Source organism: Schistocerca gregaria, chromosome 1 (assembly GCF_023897955.1).
Source record: "Schistocerca gregaria isolate iqSchGreg1 chromosome 1, iqSchGreg1.2, whole genome shotgun sequence".
Taxonomy (NCBI): Eukaryota; Metazoa; Arthropoda; class Insecta; order Orthoptera; family Acrididae; genus Schistocerca; species Schistocerca gregaria.
The window spans coordinates 1,208,257,358-1,208,276,232 of NC_064920.1; the positions used below are offsets into that span (position 1 = coordinate 1,208,257,358).

General features: G+C 40.7%; 1 protein-coding gene across 3 annotated transcripts in view; it reads right to left on the bottom strand.

Moving 5' to 3' along the window:
- The window catches only part of LOC126284816 (lysosomal alpha-mannosidase-like), a 264,961-nt gene that overhangs the window by 93,464 nt on the left and 152,622 nt on the right, over positions 1 to 18,875 (bottom strand). For all 3 annotated transcript variants that reach the window (XM_049984023.1, XM_049984040.1, XM_049984031.1), the window contains 2 exons: positions 13,595 to 13,728; positions 8,044 to 8,263 (listed from right to left, as the gene is read on the bottom strand). In XM_049984023.1, coding sequence (XP_049839980.1) covers positions 8,044 to 8,263; positions 13,595 to 13,728 — 354 coding nt within the window. The remainder of the gene's footprint in view (positions 1 to 8,043; positions 8,264 to 13,594; positions 13,729 to 18,875) is intronic.

The following is an 18,875-nucleotide window of genomic DNA, read 5'->3' on the forward strand; positions in this document are numbered from 1 at the left end:
TTGCCGTGGCATACGGAGCTCCATCGCAGTCTTTAACACTGGTAGCATGCCGCGACAGCGTGGACGTGAACCGTATGTGCAGTTGATGGACTTTGAGTGAGGGCGTATAGTGGGCATGCGGGAAGCCGCGTGGACGTACCGCCGAATTGCTCAACACGTGGGGCGTGAGGTCTCCACAGTACATCGATGTTGTCGCCAGTGGTCGGCGGAAGGAGCACGTGCCCGTCGACATGGGACCGGACCGCAGCGACGCACGGATGCACACCAAGACCGTAGGATCCTACGCAGTGCCGTAGGGGACCGCACCGCCACTTCCCAGCAAATTAGGATATCGGCGAGGACCATTCGCAACCGTCTCCATGAAGCTGGGCTACGGTCCCGCACACCGCTAGGCCGTCTTCCGCTCATGCCCCAACATCGTGCAGCCCGCCTCCAGTGGTGTCGCGACAGGCGTGAATGGAGGGACGAATGGAGACGTGTCATCTTCAGCGACGAGAGTCGCTTCTGCCTTGGTGCCAATGATGGTCGTATGCGTGTTTGTCGCCGTGCAGGTGAGCCCCACAATCAGGACTGCATACATCCGAGGCACACGGGGCCAACACCCGGCATAATGGTGTGGGGAACGATCTCCTACATTGGCCGTACACCTCTGGTGATCGTCGAGGGGACACTGAATATTGCACGGTACATCCAAACCGTCATCGAACCCATCGTTCTACCATTCCTAGACCGGCAAGGGAACTTGCTCTTCCAACAGGACAATGCACGTCCGCATGTATCCCGTGCCACCCAACGTGCTCTAGAAGGTGTAAGTTAACTACCCTGGCCAGCAAGATCTCCGGATCTGTCCCCCATTGAGCATGTTTGGGACTGGATGAAGCGTCGTCTCACGCGGTCTGCACGTCCAGCACGAACGCTGGTCCAACTGAGGCGCCAGGTGGAAATGGCATGGCAAGCCGTTCCACCGGACTGCATCCAGCATCTCTACGATCGTCTCCATGGGAGAATAGCAGCCTGCATTGCTGCGAAAGGTGGATATACACTATACTAGTGCCGACATTGTGCATGCTCTGTTGCCTGTGTCTATGTGCCTGTGGTTCTGTCAGTGTGATCATGAGATGTATGTGACCCCACGAATGTGTCAATAAAGTTTCCCCTTCCTGGGACAATGAATTCACGGTGTTCTTATTTCAATATCCAGGAGTGTATGTATGTACTTGTCATATGTTTGAAAATGTTGTATAATGCTGGTGCAAACACTGCACAACCTTGTTCGTCAACTCAAATCTGGTACTGCCGCGAAGTTTGAAAAACTTACGCACCAGTAGAGGGGGCCGTGTGGCGATACCTGTAAGACACCGCTAGCCCACACCTCTCGCGGTGTGCGTTTAACCCCATTTAAATGACGCGCCAAGCGCGCGCCCAGCGGCTGTACGATTAATTAAATAATCGGCGTACTAATCACAGTTGAAATCTCTGGTCCAGAGGGACGTGAAGAGGCTGTGGTCCAGAGAGAGAGTAGAGTCAGTCGAGTCTTATTCAGTCTTAAGAGTCAGTCGAGCTAGAAAGTGTCTTGTGAAACGATCATTCTGTGGATAATATTAGTGTGATGATTTCTTTTATATGTGTTGTGTTGTCTTCTTCGATGAGTAAAAAAAAAATATAGGTAAAATAAATTTTTGTGATGTCCATCAATAAGTACATTCCAGTAAAAATAGAACCACTTCCCTTCACCTTTATTCACCCTTTTTTCTTTCTTTCCTTTCAACATATAAAAACAAAAAATTACCACCCCCCCCTTTTTTTTTAATTCCGGACATCACAGATGGCATGGAAATGTTAAGAGGATGCATGGGCAGAGCCTCCCCAAAATTATGGAAGAACTTAAGAATACCTGTGGAAAGGAGAGGTGTGACTTGGTAGCAAGTGGAAGAAGAAAAGTGGTGGAAGGACCGAGCCAAATGGAGAGGATTCAGCAGCATCTAGACTCGGCAGTAGCTGTAGCAGGGTCCGGATATAGATAGATAGATAGACTTATGTATAGAAGATGAAAAATTCTGGAACCGTGCAACCGCTAGGGTCGCAGGTTCAAATCCTGTCTTGGGTATATATATGTGTGATGTTCTTAGATTAGGTTTAAGTAGTTATAAGTTCTAGGGACTGATGACCTCAGATGTTAAGCCCCATAGTGCTCAGAGCCATTTGAACCATTTTAACTTTAGAAACTAGCAGTCCCTTCCTTCGGTAGGGGTGAGGGGTAGTTTTTATTAGGTTAAACAAGAATAGCCAGTCATTAGTCCCAGGATGAAAGAGACTCATATATGAAGGCAGGAGGAGGCCCCATAAAGAGTTACTTTGGTCAGCATCAGAAATCTTGTTTTTATGTCTTGTATTGTGATTGTGTAGATCACAGTTCAGCTGACCGTGATTTTATTGTTAGCAACAAAAAACATTAAGGGGTGAGTGTAAACATTCTAAGATTCTTAAAAAGGCTTGTGTAAGATGTATAGTTATGTAGTTTACATAATGTATGATTGCATGGTCTTGCAGTGATGTGAATTAATAAAATCTTCTTGGGCTTTCCGCCACGTCAAATGGTTGAAATCCCACGAGCTTTCAACTGAGCTCTCCTCAGCCATTGTCAAGTGTGGCATCACTGGTGCTCTCTTCCTCACAAACTATGGTAATGCTTACTTCTTGCATCTGTCACACCCTCTTCAGCCTCACGATGGCCGGGTCCCAGGCTGTGCTGAGCTGCAAACTGCCATCTTCGTTGATCGTGTTTTCAGATATTTTTATTTCTGCCACTTCTTTTATGATGCTTTCCCAAAATTCCTTCAATCTCATGGCAGATGTTTCATCAAATAGAATTCATTGTTAATTTTCTGAATTGTTTTCTGCCGTAGGTGATTTTTCAGGATAGCATAGGCATAAGCACCTCTCATGTTCTGTCCAGCATTACTCCATAGTGTGCACTGTTTGGCCAATGTGGTAGCAGCCACACTGACATGGTACCTTCCACACTCCAAGCGTTCTAAGTCCTAGATTGTCCTTCATAGGCCTCATGACCTGTTGTATTTTTGCTGGGGCTGAACACAAATGAGATGTTCTCTCTCTTCCCGAGCCAGCTAATTTTCCCTGGCACTGTTCCACAGAAAGGCAAAAACCCAAGTTTCTTGTTCTCTCCTTCAGTGGTGTTTTCCCTGCGTGTCTCACCAGAAATAACCTGTGATACCTGGCTATGACTGTAGCCATTTTCCAGGAAGAGTCTTCAGAGATAGGTCAGTTCTAGTGGCAGATTATCAGCATCTGAGATGTCTTCAGGATGTTGGATGAGGGTGTTCTGAAAGCCATGTTTTTGTGCCCGATTGTGTTGGCTAAAAGTGTGCATATACTAGTCCATGTGTGTAGGTTTCCTGTACACACTGTGGTGGAGATTTCCAATAGTCTTTTGGCAAAAGAGGATGTCAAGGAAGGGCAATGCACCATCTGTCTCTATTTACATCATAAACCTAATGTGGTCAAAATGCCATTCACATGTTCTAAGAATTCTTCCATTTTCCACGTCCATGGAGGCAGATGATAAAAGTGTCATTGACATAATGATAAAAGTAACTTGGCTTATCTAGAGCCATGTCGAAGCAACATCTTCAAATTCCTCCAAATACAGGTTGGCTATGGATGGAGCTAACGGACTTCTGTTGTCACGCCATCCAAATGGTTGAAATACTGGCCACCACATACGAAATATGATGATACCAATGCATGCTTAAATAATCCCAAAGTTGTATTCCAGACAATATTTCCCATGAAACTTGCTGGATTATTTCAAAATCCAAACCACCACCATCTGACATGACCAGGGTGAACATAACAGACTTCGCACCCTCTGCAATGACCCCTTCACTGTGGTGCTGCCAACTGACAAGGACAATGCATCTGTTATTCCAAGTATACCTGACTACTATGCTAAACTTCAGTTAATTCTTGGCAACAGCTCATGAGGCCTGTGAAGGATGATCTATGACTTAGAAAACCTGGAATGTAGAAAATACCATGCCAGTGTGGCTACTGCCACATTGGCGAAATGGTACTCATTAAGGGGCAATACCGGATGGAGCAGCAGAGGTGTTTATGCCCATGCTATCCTGAAAAATCAGCAATGGCAGAACACACTTTAGAAAATTGAAACCGAATTCTATTTGACTAAACATGTTTCTTTATGAGGACGAAGGTATTTTGGAATAGTGTCATAAAATAATTGGTAGATATAAAAATATCTGGAAACACCATCAACAAAGATGGCAGTTTGCAGCTCTGCACATCCTGGGACTGGACCATCATGAGGTTGAAGTGTGCGTGATGGATGTGGGACATCAACATTATCACAGTTGGCGAAGAAGAGAGGACCAGTGATGTTGTAGCGAGCAGGGCAGCTATAGAATGGTGAGGCTACAGCAGCACGGCAGTCATTTATCACTTGATAATGGCTGAGGAGAGCTTAGTCAAAAGCTCATCAGATTTTGACCACCTGATGCAGCTGGAAGCCAGAGAAGATTTTATTACTTTACATAATATTTTTAATGATCTCTTTTTCTAAAGAAACATTGATTTTATTTGGTTTAGTGGCCTAGAAGAAATCTCCAAAAACAAATAAGAGTGAAAACGTGGAAAGCAAGCCAACACTATTCTCTTTGGGTCAGCACAATGATAAATGTGACTTCTGAAATTTTCCCGGCGTATTTGTTCTTCTAATAATTTCCGGGTATGCAGCCAAAATATCATGGCAGAATGTCAACGGGATCCGGCTGCATACCCAGAAATTATTAGAAGAACAATGATAAATGCTTCTAAGCACAAGGAATGCTGAACTGAACTTGTTGATTAGTTTTAAATATATGTTGATTCCATTTCAACTTATTTCACAATTGGAACATGAGGAGTTTTATACATGATGTTTCATTCAATGTATGATTATTAATGTGTATTTATAGCACATGCATATAATTTTTTAATGTTTGGAATTACACAATACGAATCCATGAGGGATTAACATTAAAACTGTTAGTTGTGTAGCACTTGTAAGCATGTTCAGCTGTCACATGATCTGTGTCTGCTATGGCTGAATTTGGACCTCGATCAGGTATATCATATATTATGGTCAAATGAGGGGCTAACTCATCCAAAAATCCTGTGTATAGTCCGACAGAGGCTCCAACAAGCCCTTGACTTTTCTTCACGTTATTAGTTTTTGCTGTTTCACAATGCCACTGACATTAATTATATTTCACTCATCTTTGCAGTGGTGTGATAATTAATGTGGGGGAATGCTCCTAGGTTTTCCCATGTAAAAAAACTCTTGAAAATGGAGTTCATCATTTCTGATTGTGCTTCACCACCCTCAATTTAAGTTCATGTACCATCTGTGAGCATCTGGACACAAATTGTAGTGTCACTGGTTGCCTTCACACATAACCAGAATTTCTGTGGTATTCATGAGACGTCTTTTGATAAGATCCTCCTATGGTAGTTGTTGAAGGTTTCATATAGAAGCCAACGGCATTTCATTTAGCATTTCTAAATCTATAGCCCTACCCTTTGGTTTTCACATTTTATATGTTATGGCAGTAGTCAATGTTTTTTTATAAGTATCTTTGAAATAGCAAACAGGACGTTTACATTTCTTAAAGCCTGCTCTATCCATATATGACTTGGCAAGACAGCAACTAATTACCCCATTTTAATAAATTCTTTGAAATAGGGGATGGGGAATGAAATGGAAAGTATGGGTGGGAAACTCATGACTTCCAGCTTCAGAGGACATTGTGGTAATGCAGTGGCAAAATGGAAAATTTGTGCCAGACCGGCATTCAAACCTGGATGCCCCACTTCTCTAGACCATTTGTCTTAACTGCCTCAGCCGTCCAGATATGCTTTCCATTGGACCCCACATTCTCAACTTATCACATGCTGCAATGCAGTGTTCTTAACCATTTAACCCCGTACTTGTAAATTATTGATTCTCATTGGAGTTTGACAGAGCAGACACCAATCAAATATAGACATTAATAAATTGTGAGATAATGGAGCGTAACAACAGTTCAGAGTTATACCAAGATGCTTCACTTTGCATCCACATATACACTCCACTAGCAACCACATATACACTCCACAAGCAATCTTGTGATGTGTTTAGCACTGTCCTTTCCCCCTGTCCTGTCCCAGTCACAAATGTTGTGCAGGAGTAACAACAGTTCCACCCTTCTACAAATACATTCTTGGAATTTCAACAGTAAACCACACAATGATGCACTCAACATCTGTCATGTAGTGTGTGCTTCTGAGGTTCCAAGAGCATGTCTGTGGGGCTTTCTTGCTTACTGAATGAGCCCACAAGAAAATGCATTGCTTTTCATTGTATCTACATTATTTCCTCTAAATCATTTTCTCATGAGTGTGTCAGACTGATGCACAATGCCCAGGTAACACACGAACAAGGCTTTTGTAAGCTCTCTTCTTTGTGGGTGATCTACATGTCATGTACATTTTTCCAATAAATTTCAGTCTGGTCTTTCTTACAATTAGTTTTATATAGTTATTCTACTTACACAACTTTTGTAAACATACTTGTATATAGAATGGATGTCACTATTTCCAATGATTGTTTAGCAATGATTTAATGAAACTCATCTTTCTACCTGTTCATGGGCAATACATTACACTTGATCGTGTTGAAGGTCAAGCACCAATCCATGCACCAAGAATCAATCCTCAGCAGATTTTCCTATGTTTTGCTACAACGTTCTATCATTGTGACTTCTTCACATACTGCAACATCTCGGGGGAACAGCCTCATGAAGCATCTAACATTATCATCTAGATCATTTATGTATATTTGAACATTAATGATCCTATGACACTTTCTTGCTGTACTGTATGTACAAAGATGCTTTTATGTTAGAAAATTTCTGTAGATTAAGAATGAGACGCTATGTTCTGTTTGTTAGGAACTTTTCAGTCCCATCATAAAGTTACTTCTTTATGTTGTGCACTCACTTTTTTATCAGTAGGTGAAAAATGTGAAACAGTGTCAAATGCCTTCCAAATCAGACAACAGGGAATCGACCAGGACAATAGTATACATAGCCTTCTGAATTCGTGGATGATCAGAGTGAACTGGGTTTCACAAGACTGTTGTTGGCAAAATGTATGTTGATTCCTATAGAGGAGATTTTCAGTCTCCAGAAAGATCATAATACATGAACAAAGAACATTTTTCAAGTTTTACAACAGACTGATGTTAGCAGTAAAGGCTTACAGTTGTATGTATCTGTTTGATGAACCTTTTGAAACAAGGACTGATCTGCACACTTTTTGCAATCACTTTGGAGCTTTGTTGATCCAGTGTCCTAGGATAGTCAAGTTTTTTATTGCTTATTATGATAAATTATGACCAGTTTCAGTTGCTGACAATTATCTTCAAATCTCTGATCGCGAATGTGTTGATGTAAAAAGCACTCAGAAAATTTTTTTTAATTAGCTTGATTACAGTGATGTGAAGATCATCATCATTTACTGTATTCTGTATTGTTGTATTATAATCAATGCTGGGATGGAGATCCATTTAATGATCACTGTCTTCTTTTTCCATGTTGTACATTGTATGTTCCATGACATCATGTGAGTGTACTGCCTCATTCTTTTAGAAAATGTCATTGCGTCTCTCATATGCAGTCAAAAGTCACACTTGCTTTGCAGTATTTTCTTTTTATTTCTCTTCTAGGCAGATGACGCTTGTCATTGTTTTACGTTTTGTGTTTGCTTTCAATTATGCTGCCATTAAGTAAGTGTTCACACATTATACCTTATATCCTTATCTGCTCATAGTTCATATTGTGCTACGTGCTTGATCTCTACACCACATTATCTATATACATTTAAGTTTAACGTATCTTTCAAGCTGTACCTTGTTATTATAACCATTCCTCATTGTTTTTCAATTTTCTACAGCTATATGATGTGAAGCCTAAGAACAAACAGTACCTGAAGGAAATTGTTTGCCTGTCTTTCAAAGTATTTACTTGTAGTTCGAGAAACAAAATAGCCAGTCCAATAGGAGTGTTCATCACTTGCATAAGGAAAGAAGTCATCATCTTTAACTGTCCATGTTATGTTGGCTTCATTTAAGGCTTTCAGATAACAAGTAGGAGTTGAATATAACACATTCAATCGTCCTCCCTCTTCTTGTTTGGCATTAACATACCTGCAAAAAGTACTCATCTCAATTTTCTAAAAAAAAATTCTAAAAATAGACAATAATATTTTTAAAACTGAAGCTAAATTTACATTAACAAGATGAAGCACAAATTGTCACAAGAAAGCTGAATCTACACTCTTGTAAATGGAAAAAAGAACACATTGACACTGGTGTGTCAGACCCACCATACTTGCTCCGGACACTGCGAGAGGGCTGTACAAGCAATGATCACACGCACGGCACAGCGGACACACCAGGAACCGCGGTGTTGGCCATCGAATGGCGCTAGCTGCGCAGCATTTGTGCACCGCCACCGTCAGTGTCAGCCAGTTTGCCGTGGCATACGGAGCTCCATCGCAGTCTTCAACACTGGTAGCATGCCGCGACAGCTTGGACGTGAACCGTATGTGCAGTTGACGGACTTTGAGCGAGGTCATATAGTGGGCATGCGGTAGGCCGGGTGGACGTACCGCCGAATTGCTCAACACGTGGGGCGTGAGGTCTCCACAGTACATCGATGTTGTCGCCAGTGGTCAGCGGAAGGTGCACGTGCCCGTCGACCTGGGACCGGACCGCAGCGACGCACGGATGCACACCAAGACCGTAGGATCCTACGCAGTGCCTTAGGGGACCGCACCGCCACTTCCCAGCAAATTAGGGACACTGTTGCTCCTGGGGTATCGGCGAGGACCATTTGCAACCGTCTCCATGAAGCTGGGCTATGGTCCCGCACACCGTTAGGCCGTCTTCCGCTCACGCCCCAACATCATGCAGCCCGCCTCCAGTGGTGTCGCGACAGGCGTGAATGGAGGGACGAATGGAGACGTGTCATCTTCAGCGATGAGAGTCGCTTCTGCCTTGGTGCCAAAGATGGTCGTATGCATGTTTGGCGCCGTGCAGGTGAGCGCCACAATCAGGACTGCATACGACCGAGGTACACAGGGCCAACACCCGGCATCATGGTGTGGGGAGCGATCTCCTACACTGGCCGTACACCTCTGGTGATCGTTGAAGGGACACTGAATAGTGCATGGTACATCCAAACCGTCATCGAACCCATCGTTCAACCATTCCTAGACCGGCAAGGGAACTTGTTGTTCCAACAGGACAATGCACATCCGCATGTATCCCGTGCCACCCAACGTGCTGTAGAAGGTGTAAGTCAACTACCCTGGCGAGCAAGATCTCCGGATCTGTCCCCCATTGAGCATGTTTGGGACTGGATGAAGCGTCGTCTCACGCGGTCTGCACGTCCAGCACGCACGCTGGTCCAACTGAGGCGCCAGGTGGAAATGGCATGGCAAGCCGTTCCACAGGACTACATCCAGCATCTCTACGATCGTCTCCATGGGAGAATAGCAGCCTGCATTGCTGCGAAAGGTGGATATACACTGTACTAGTGCCGACATTGTGCATGCTCTGTTGCCTGTGTCTATGTGCCTGTGGTTCTGTCAGTGTGATCATGTGATGTATCTGACCCCAGGAATGTGTCAATAAAGTTTCCCCTTCCTGGGACAATGAATTCACGGTGTTCTTATTTCAATTTCCAGGAGTGTATAAAACAGTCTTACAAATTAAATGAAGTTGTAACATAGCAGATTCTTAAATACCTGTTATTCTTTGCAACAGTGGTACCTTAGTACAAACCTTTGATTGGATGCTACATTAGTGCATTTTGTGTCTGATATGCCAGCTGTATCACTATAAAGATGTGAAATCTGTTGAATATTTACACAAAAATCTCTTGCTTGAGTTATTAATTGTAATGCAAGTATTGTACTCTTGTTTTATTGACACTTTCAAACTTGCATAAAAACTCAAATACAGCATATGTGTACATCAAATGTAGACAGTACACACAGCTGCTTTAATGAGAAACAAAGTGGAAGAAGATATTACAGTTATAAAATAACTGTATGCTACAGCAGTTGATTTCATAAGAGCTACTATACATGGCAATCATCAATTTTCAATTACTTCCTGTGAACAAATTGGTTGAAAAACAGAAAAAATTGGAGGTATTACACTAATTATTTAAGTACCTACATTAAAATTAAAGAAAACAATTTTCCAATCCAGATATTGCTGTCAAAATTTATAGAATGCGTAAGTATGGCTCTAAAACTCATTAAAGGAGTGTCATGTCACAACTAGAGTCATTCATGTCATACAAATATCTGACCATGAAAATTATGAGGGATATAAAGTGTGATAATCATTTTGGCTGAGTTGTAAGTATTATTATGACAAGCTCTGATTTATTGGTAGAATATTAGTAAACTGTGACTTCTCTATGAACAATGCAACTTATAAAACACTTGATTTACCTGTAGCAGAAGAGTTGTCAAATGAGTGGAATTCATTTAAACAGTGGACAACAAGCATATATATAACAAAGTTCAACAAAAATTGTTATTACCTTATCTTACTGACAGGACCATGTAATAAATATGATGAAAAATCTTAACTTTCAAACATTCAAACTATGACACTGAATATCTTGTGGGAATCTACTTTAATTATTTCAAGAACACATTTCCATTGTTCAGTATATTATATTTGTAGAGACTGTGTAAATAAAATTTGGCCAATAACAGCAAGCAGTCATCTTCTTGCAGTGCATCCATGAATTGAGTGAGAACAACTTGTAATGTACAGTAAAATGAAAACTACTCCTAGCATTCACTTTAGTCAGTGTTGTCTAATCTTTTCATGAACCGCATGTATTGCATAGCTGTTAAACTATGTTGTGTGGAACATTTACAATACTTGAATTGAGAGGCATAAATATAGTCACTGCTGTTGAAATGTTTGCTCATATTATACAACCTGATGTTATGTGAGTGTGTCTCAACTTCAGGAGATGGACAAAAAGAAGGGGCAGTTGTAGCACTGAACTGACTCCAAAGGGTTGGGCACTGGTTGTGAATGGTACAATAGTTTTTCTGAAGCTGACAGATACTGAAGGATGACAAACACAGTAATAACAATTCAGACCAATAAAAACACTACCACTTTCACTGAAATGATTAAAGAAGATGAAATAGGTGAATAAATGCTAAACATTTCCATAAAAAGTAGCTGTGCAGATTTTGCATGAAGATTTGAGTAATTCAAGCTAAGTGTAGTGTTTGTTCCACATAGTCTGCACAGAATCAAATGTACAAATATGTTATGTCGTGTTGAGACTTGTTATCCATAACTGACTAAAATCTGAACTTTTTAAACATGATTATTCTTTGCAATGAGACTTTGTATTTTGTCTACAATTCTAAAGGGAAGTGTCAGAGTTGTAAAGGAGTTAGCGAAATATTTCTGTGACTACAAAACCTTCATTTTATAATGTCTAGAGTGAAGATGATGTTGCTTGTATTTCTCAATGGAGTGGTGCCATATATAAAGAATGTGTGTCTCCTTGTAGCATAGTAAATGACGAGCTCTATAAGGAAGTGCAAAAATGTGACTTGCTAGTCTGTCATGGTTTTTCCTGCTCTGGTCAGCAATGAATCACCAGTTGCTCCCTGAAGGGCAAGTCTCAATACCGCACTACTCAAATTTTTTACCAGATTTGTTAATTCCAGGCTATTTACTTTTCTCAAAACTGAAACAGCAGATTTATTTCAGCTGGAGCGATCAGGAGGTTGTGACTGACAATCCTTTTTTTTATTTATTTTTTATTTTTTTAAATGTCTTCTCTTGTTTAAAACTTTCTAAGCAGCTTTCTGTGAATTTGTAGTGCCTCATTCCCTGGAAAAGTAAGTTTCAGCTTATATGTTTCCATAGAACCTGGTAAAATAAATTTTGCTTTATCAGGGTCACAAAGAAATTAAAGAATTAATGATATGCAATGTATCATGCCAAGTGGACTCTATTTGGAATGAATTCCTTGTCAAACCTCATATTCTTTGACTTTTAATTTCTTAGTACCTTAAGCCAGAAACTGGGCCACACTTTACATACATTGGTGGCCACCCAAAATGTAACACCATGAAGGAAGCATCTAAATCAGGTGAAATTTGCAGCATGCATTTGTGGCAATGAGAGGCGCATGTGACCAGCATTTCAGTGCGGGTGCACATCATGGGCAGTGGTAGTGCCAACTGGAAGCACCATGTAAAGGGGGAACAAACGGCAGTGTGGACCTACTGGAATTGTTCTTTTGTGAAGCTGTTTTGTGTGAGCAGCTTCAGCATGCCTTGTAGAAGACAGCAAGTATCTTTCGAACACATTTCAGAGTTTGACCAAGGAAAAATAGTTGCCTATATGAATAGTGGATTATTCTTCAGAGAAACTGGTCATAGTGTCAGATGGAACCAAGTAACTGCGATGCGGATCTGTAATCCCTGGATGCAGGAGGGAATGATGGATTGGTGGCACTTATTTCAACCTCTTCATTGCACCAGTGATGACAGGGGTATTGTGCACTTGGCAGTGACAGATAACTCTGCCACACCACAAACCATATCACAACACATTCGGTTTGTTGTGCAATATGCAGTGTCCACATGTATCATTTTACATCACTTGCAGCAGAGTGGACTGTCCGCAAGACATCTATTGCTGTGTTTACCACAGTCAATACCACATTTTTACTGATGAATGCTGATTCTGCTTCCACCACCATGATGGTAGGATTAGAGTCTGGAGACACCGTGGTGAGAGATAATTGAACTTGCTTCGCCATACTGGTATTATGTTTTGGTGTGGTATTGTACTCCAATCTCACACCCCTCTAGTACATATTGCTGGTACACTGGCCAACCAGTGTTACACCTCTGAAGTGCAGAGGCTGTTGTCCTCCCATACCTACAGAGCTTGCCGACTGCCTCATTGTGACAGGATATTGTGTTATCACATGTGACATGCAATGTTCTCATTGCTGCCTATTGGACTGCATTGCTGCCTTGGCCTCCCTGTTCCCCCAATCTCTCATCTATTGAAATCATCTGGTCAATGATTGCAGAATGACTGCCTGGGATGCACAACCTGCTGCTATACCAGATTAACTTTGGCAATATGTGGAAGCAGAATGGACTGCTATATCCAAGCAGTACATCCAAAGCCTCTTTGATTCAATGCAGAGACATGTCACACTGGTTATAACCAGCAACTCTCAATACTGATTTTATCATCTTCCTCACTTCACATTGAGCCGTATTTTCAGTTATGTGATCTTCACACAATATGTTATCTCCCAAATCAGTTTAGCTGTGATATCTCTAGCCCTTCTTGGTGGTCAATAGTGTAGTAATTCACAGTGTACATTTATATATGTGCCTGTCACAGATTTAGACATAATTCAAAACAACACGTTACTCATAAAAACGCAAAGCTTACTTTTTCAATTTATCCAGATTAACAAACCACTGGGCTGCATCTTGGTAATTGAAGTCATCACCCATTGTAACTAACACATGCTCAGTTTGGAGATGAGATGCTAAACTCTCAATGTAGGCTGTAAATTCAGCAACCTGTTAATCACACAAATCTCATTAGAGTTTTTAATTTAATTTCATTAATTTAGCATAGAGATTTAGTAAACAAGCAAAAACAGGACTACAGTTGGTTTTATCACTATCTGGATTTAAAAAGAGTGGCCACAAAGGGCCTCAGTTTTATGTGTAATGAGAACCATTCAAAATATTTAATAACCATTTCCTGTCATTAGTCAGTAAGGTAAATTAAAACATTGTTCATACAAACAAGTATTCAGAATACTTAACACCTGATGTTGAAACACATTTATGTCATTACTTCAAGAGAAGAGATGTATGGAGGAAACTGAGTCAGTGAAAGATAAATAATCACATTGGGATTATGAAATATCAAGTACATTTTTGAAGATCAGTGTACCATATATGTGTGCTGAACTGTTCCTTGTTAACATAAAACTGTTCTGTAAAAAGAGGAAATGCAGACAACTGCAGGCCAGTATCCTTGCCACCAGTGTTTTGAGGTTTTTTTAGAGAGGTATGTAGAAAGGACATTCAGAACAATCTGCAGTTTGTCATCCTTGTACATATACTCCTTCATGTTATTTTTGGTTGATGCTATGAACTATTTAAAAAGGAACTGTCAAATTAATTCAGTGAACACAAAACAGAAAAAGTGATTGCTCTTGGATAACGTTTCTTAAATCATTATACAGAATGGTGTAAAAATGTGATTTTGCCAGAAGGTCAATGCTGATAATCATCTTTTATGCAAACACAAGCACAGAGTTTAGAAATCCAGGTTGAATGATGTCCCTTCATTCTCTTCTGGAATTCCTCTTAGTATATTGGGACAGATTGTACTGTAGTGTATTGTTATTTTTTTATACATAATACTTGAAATATTTTTGTGTGTATTTAATTTTTACAGTAACTTATATATTTTTAAATTTTATTATAATCTTTCTGTATGTTATGTAATGAATCATTCCATGACAAAGTAGATTAGGCTTACATTGTCCCATAACATTGTTGAATTAAATCTTCTAGGCTCAGATGGATAATTTTCTATTACAGTAAGATATAGACAATTCTTTTCTTGTTTCCTTCGATTGGAAATAAAAATTCAGCTGTCATCTGGAACATAACTCCTCGTTCCATTTATGAACAATGGAATGTATGAAGACTGTCACTCTCTCTGAAGGCCTTGAACAGGGGATAAGTTCATTGTGGCTCTGCTTTCAAACTTGTATTCTTCTGGAGAATTATGCATCTGTAATAGCTTAGCTATGAAGCTGAACTGCTTGTTCATGTGCCACTACTATAACATGGGTAGTTGTCTCTGTTCATTTCATTGATCATTCTTCACTCACAGTGTTCTGAATTTGAAATAGAAACATAATTTTTGTGGTTGTTAGAGAGCAAGGAATGAAGGTTTAGTGGAACATATTGGACCAGTTTTTAGTATGTTGGTGATTTGTATTATCTGTTCTGACTCCAGGTAAATTTTGACACTGAATGAAAGAATTTAACCAACCAATTTTGCAGTTGAAGGTAATGTCTAGATCTTATACTATAGATACAAATAGACTGCACATGTACCCATCTCAGCAGCACAGGGCTATGAATGAAATCTCTAAAGCACAAGGTAAAGCCCTTCCATTAAAAAATTTAGCATGTGTGAAGCACAAAAGTGAATCCACAAAGTATAGTGAACGTATTTCAAGCTTACAATGTGTAACCAATGGCCTAATAAGAGATAATTATAGCCTGAAGTACAAAATTATGCAGCTGAGACTGAAGCAAAATATCTGTGAATTGCCACAAGATAGAGATAACAAACAATCAGAATGGAAGTTAGTATTCAATAAAGACAAAGCATTGGGCACAAAAATGTCATCTCCAGTAAATGATACAAATTTAATGTTCTTTCTCCTAATAATAGTATTGCAGTAACTGGCTCAGAAGCAAACCTTAAATTGTGTTTTAAAGTGACTATGGCTAACATTTCAAAAAGGGAAATTTTCTGTGAAAAATAATATTTTATGTTCCAAAGACCGAACTTTCAGCAGTTAAAAATGGAAGTTCCTGAAGCAATAAGCATTCTGTTATGAATAAAATTGCATATTTTTGCAGAAAATCATGGGAGATGTATGGTGGAAATTATGATAAACAGTATTAGCAGTGTTGAGGTTTGTGGTATCATAAAAGCCTATGATAAAATTCAAGAAGTCATAGCAGGCTGTGATGCTGAAAGAGTAAAAAAATGATAATGTGATCTTAATAAGTGATTTTAACAATGTAGCCTGCAGTAAGGGTTATGATGTCAGACAAACATTCAAGAAGAAAATTTTGGTTCTCTATTATGCCAAGATATTTGTTCTGAACATTCCAGAGAGACATGACTTGATCCCAAAGAGCTGTGTGAATGAGGCTGTGGTTTTTTTTGTTTCTGGCTTTAGTGACAGACCACGCACCAAAAACTCCAACTTATTACAATAAGACACTTTTATTAAGGATCGTATAATTACAGAAACACAAGAAAAACAATGCAGAATTTCACGACACGTGTATCACTTTGTCAAGTTGCAGACAGGACCACAAAGAATCTCGAGTCTGAGTCTCCAAAGACCATTTACTCTGCACTTTGCCGGTGAAGTTACTAGCGGTTGACGGTCGCCACAGAGGACCCCCCCCCCCCCCCCCACCCCCCACCCGGGACGGTGGAGCACTGGGGGAAAGACGTGAGTGTCTTCCTCTGTAGTGGCATTGGCGGATGCTCGCTGGTTGACAGCAGTGTGTGCTAAGAGTCCATACTGTCTGTGTACAGTGGCCTAGCCCTTGTATAGTCCGCCATCCAGAGGGGGGGGGGGGGGGGGACTAGTCGACCTGCACGTGTGAACTCGTGAACTGGACTGGCACAGGAGATGTCGGCATTGCAGTACCAGAGGATGCGAATCTTGAGCATCCCATCGGTGCTGAATGTTGCAGCTATGGCAGCCATATCCACCCCATTTGGGATAGGGACTGTGCACGGGATGGTGATGTGTGACGTGGGTGTGGACCCATGTGAAGTAGCCCCCTATGTGGAGGACGAAGATGGATCCCTCGTGGAGCTGCAAGGAAAGCTCGTCGCGTGGGCACTCGGAGGCATTAATTGTGATGCAAATTTCTTCAACAGTGGATGTAGGTGGCACTAGGGGGAAGGGGGGGGGGGAAGTAGCGTAGTTCAGGAGAAACATTGGAACACTCTGTGGTGGTATTTGGTGCCCTCCCAGACGGTGTAATGTCACATGCGTGTGGTTGAGCCTGAGTTGTGGATTGCCACATACTACTCTAGAAAACTTATTGTAATGTAAACTTCCTGACCTGTGAGAAACAATTAACTTTCTAGCACATCATTCTGCACCACTTTCCCCCATATGGAGACAACCACAGGAGAGGACTTAGAAACGTTAGCAATTCATTGGCAATCCACAGCAGGTATGATTAAGCCACAGGCTGATTTCAAAGAAGTGGGAAGAAGTATCTTGAAAAATGACTACACAGAACAGGAAAGCATAATGGTTTGTGCTGGAGCATATGACATTTACAAAAATAGGGTCATAGTCATGTTTAAACAGCTCTTGAGACTTCTATTACTTCTAACACAAATATCATGCTCATAAACTTAAGCCATAGACATGACCTACTGGAATGCTTATCTGTGAGCAATGAAATTCATAGAATAAATGAAAAACTAAAAATAACTAACACAAATATCATACTCATAAACTTAAGCCATAGACATGACCTGCTGGAATGCTTATCTGTGAGCAACGAAGTTCATAGAATAAATGAAAAACTAAAAAACACATGTAAGATTTCAGTATTGTGAAATTAATAGATGTCAGCTCACTTGATAGAGCATGTTTCACCAGACACGGATTTCACATGAATAGCTAGTAGGGAAACGTGTGTGTTAGGAAAGTTGATATGTACATCTACATCTAGACTCTGCAAACCACTGTGAGGTGCACGGCAGAGGGTACGCCCCATTGTGCCAGTTATTGAGGTTTCTGCCCATTTAATTCGTGTATGGAGAGCGGGAAGAATGATTGTTTGAATGCCGCTGTGTGTGCAGTAATCTTATCCTCATGATCCCAGTGTGAGTGACACATTGGGGATTGTAGTATATTCCTAGAGCCAATATTTAAAGCCAGTTCTTAGGTTACATCTGTCTTCAAGAGTCTGCCAGTACACTTCCATCAGTCTCTCTTCTAAACACGTTGCAACACTGAATCATTGCTGTGTGCCTATTATGCTTACATGAACAGTTTGCTTAGATATGGTGTGATATTCTGGAAAAATACAAGTATGGCAAAACAAGCTTTTAAACTTAAAAAAAAGGGCTATTACAATAATGAAAGGGGTTCCCTGCAGAGTGTCATGCAGGGAAATATTTAAAGAATTTAAAATAATGACTTTTCCTAGCATATACATCTATGAATGTGTATGCTTTCAGAAAACTGACCAGGAATTTTCAACATTAAATAATCAGGTTCATAACCGTGAAACAAGGAACAGGGATGATTTTCACAGAGACACCCACAAAGGAGCACTCTACCAAAAAAAGTGTAAACTACCAGCCCAAAATACTTTTTAGTGCATTACCTTCTACAATAAAGAAAATTAAAGAATTTCATAAATTCAAGGTAGATCTTAAACAATTTTTACTAACACATAGTTTTTATAACATTGAAAATAATCTGAATATGGAAAAGTAATATTATATTAAAAACAAAGATTCCAAGACTTACCAAGCGGGAAAGCGCCGGCAGACAGGCACATGAACAAAACACACAAACACACACACAGAATTACGAGCTTTCGCAACTGGCAGTTGCTTCGTCAGGAAAGAGGGAAGGAGAGGGAAAAATGAAAGGATGTGGGTTTTAAGGGAGAGGGTAAGGAGTCATTCCAATCCCGGGAGCGGAAAGACTTCCCTTAGGGGAAAAAAAGGACAGGTGTACACTCGCACACACACACACATATCCATCCGCACGTCTGTGTATGTGCGGATGGATATGTGTGTGTGTGTGCGAGTGTACACCTGTCCTTTTTTTCCCCTAAGGGAAGTCTTTCCGCTCCCGGGATTGGAATGACTCCTTACCCTCTCCCTTAAAACCCACATCCTTTCATTTTTC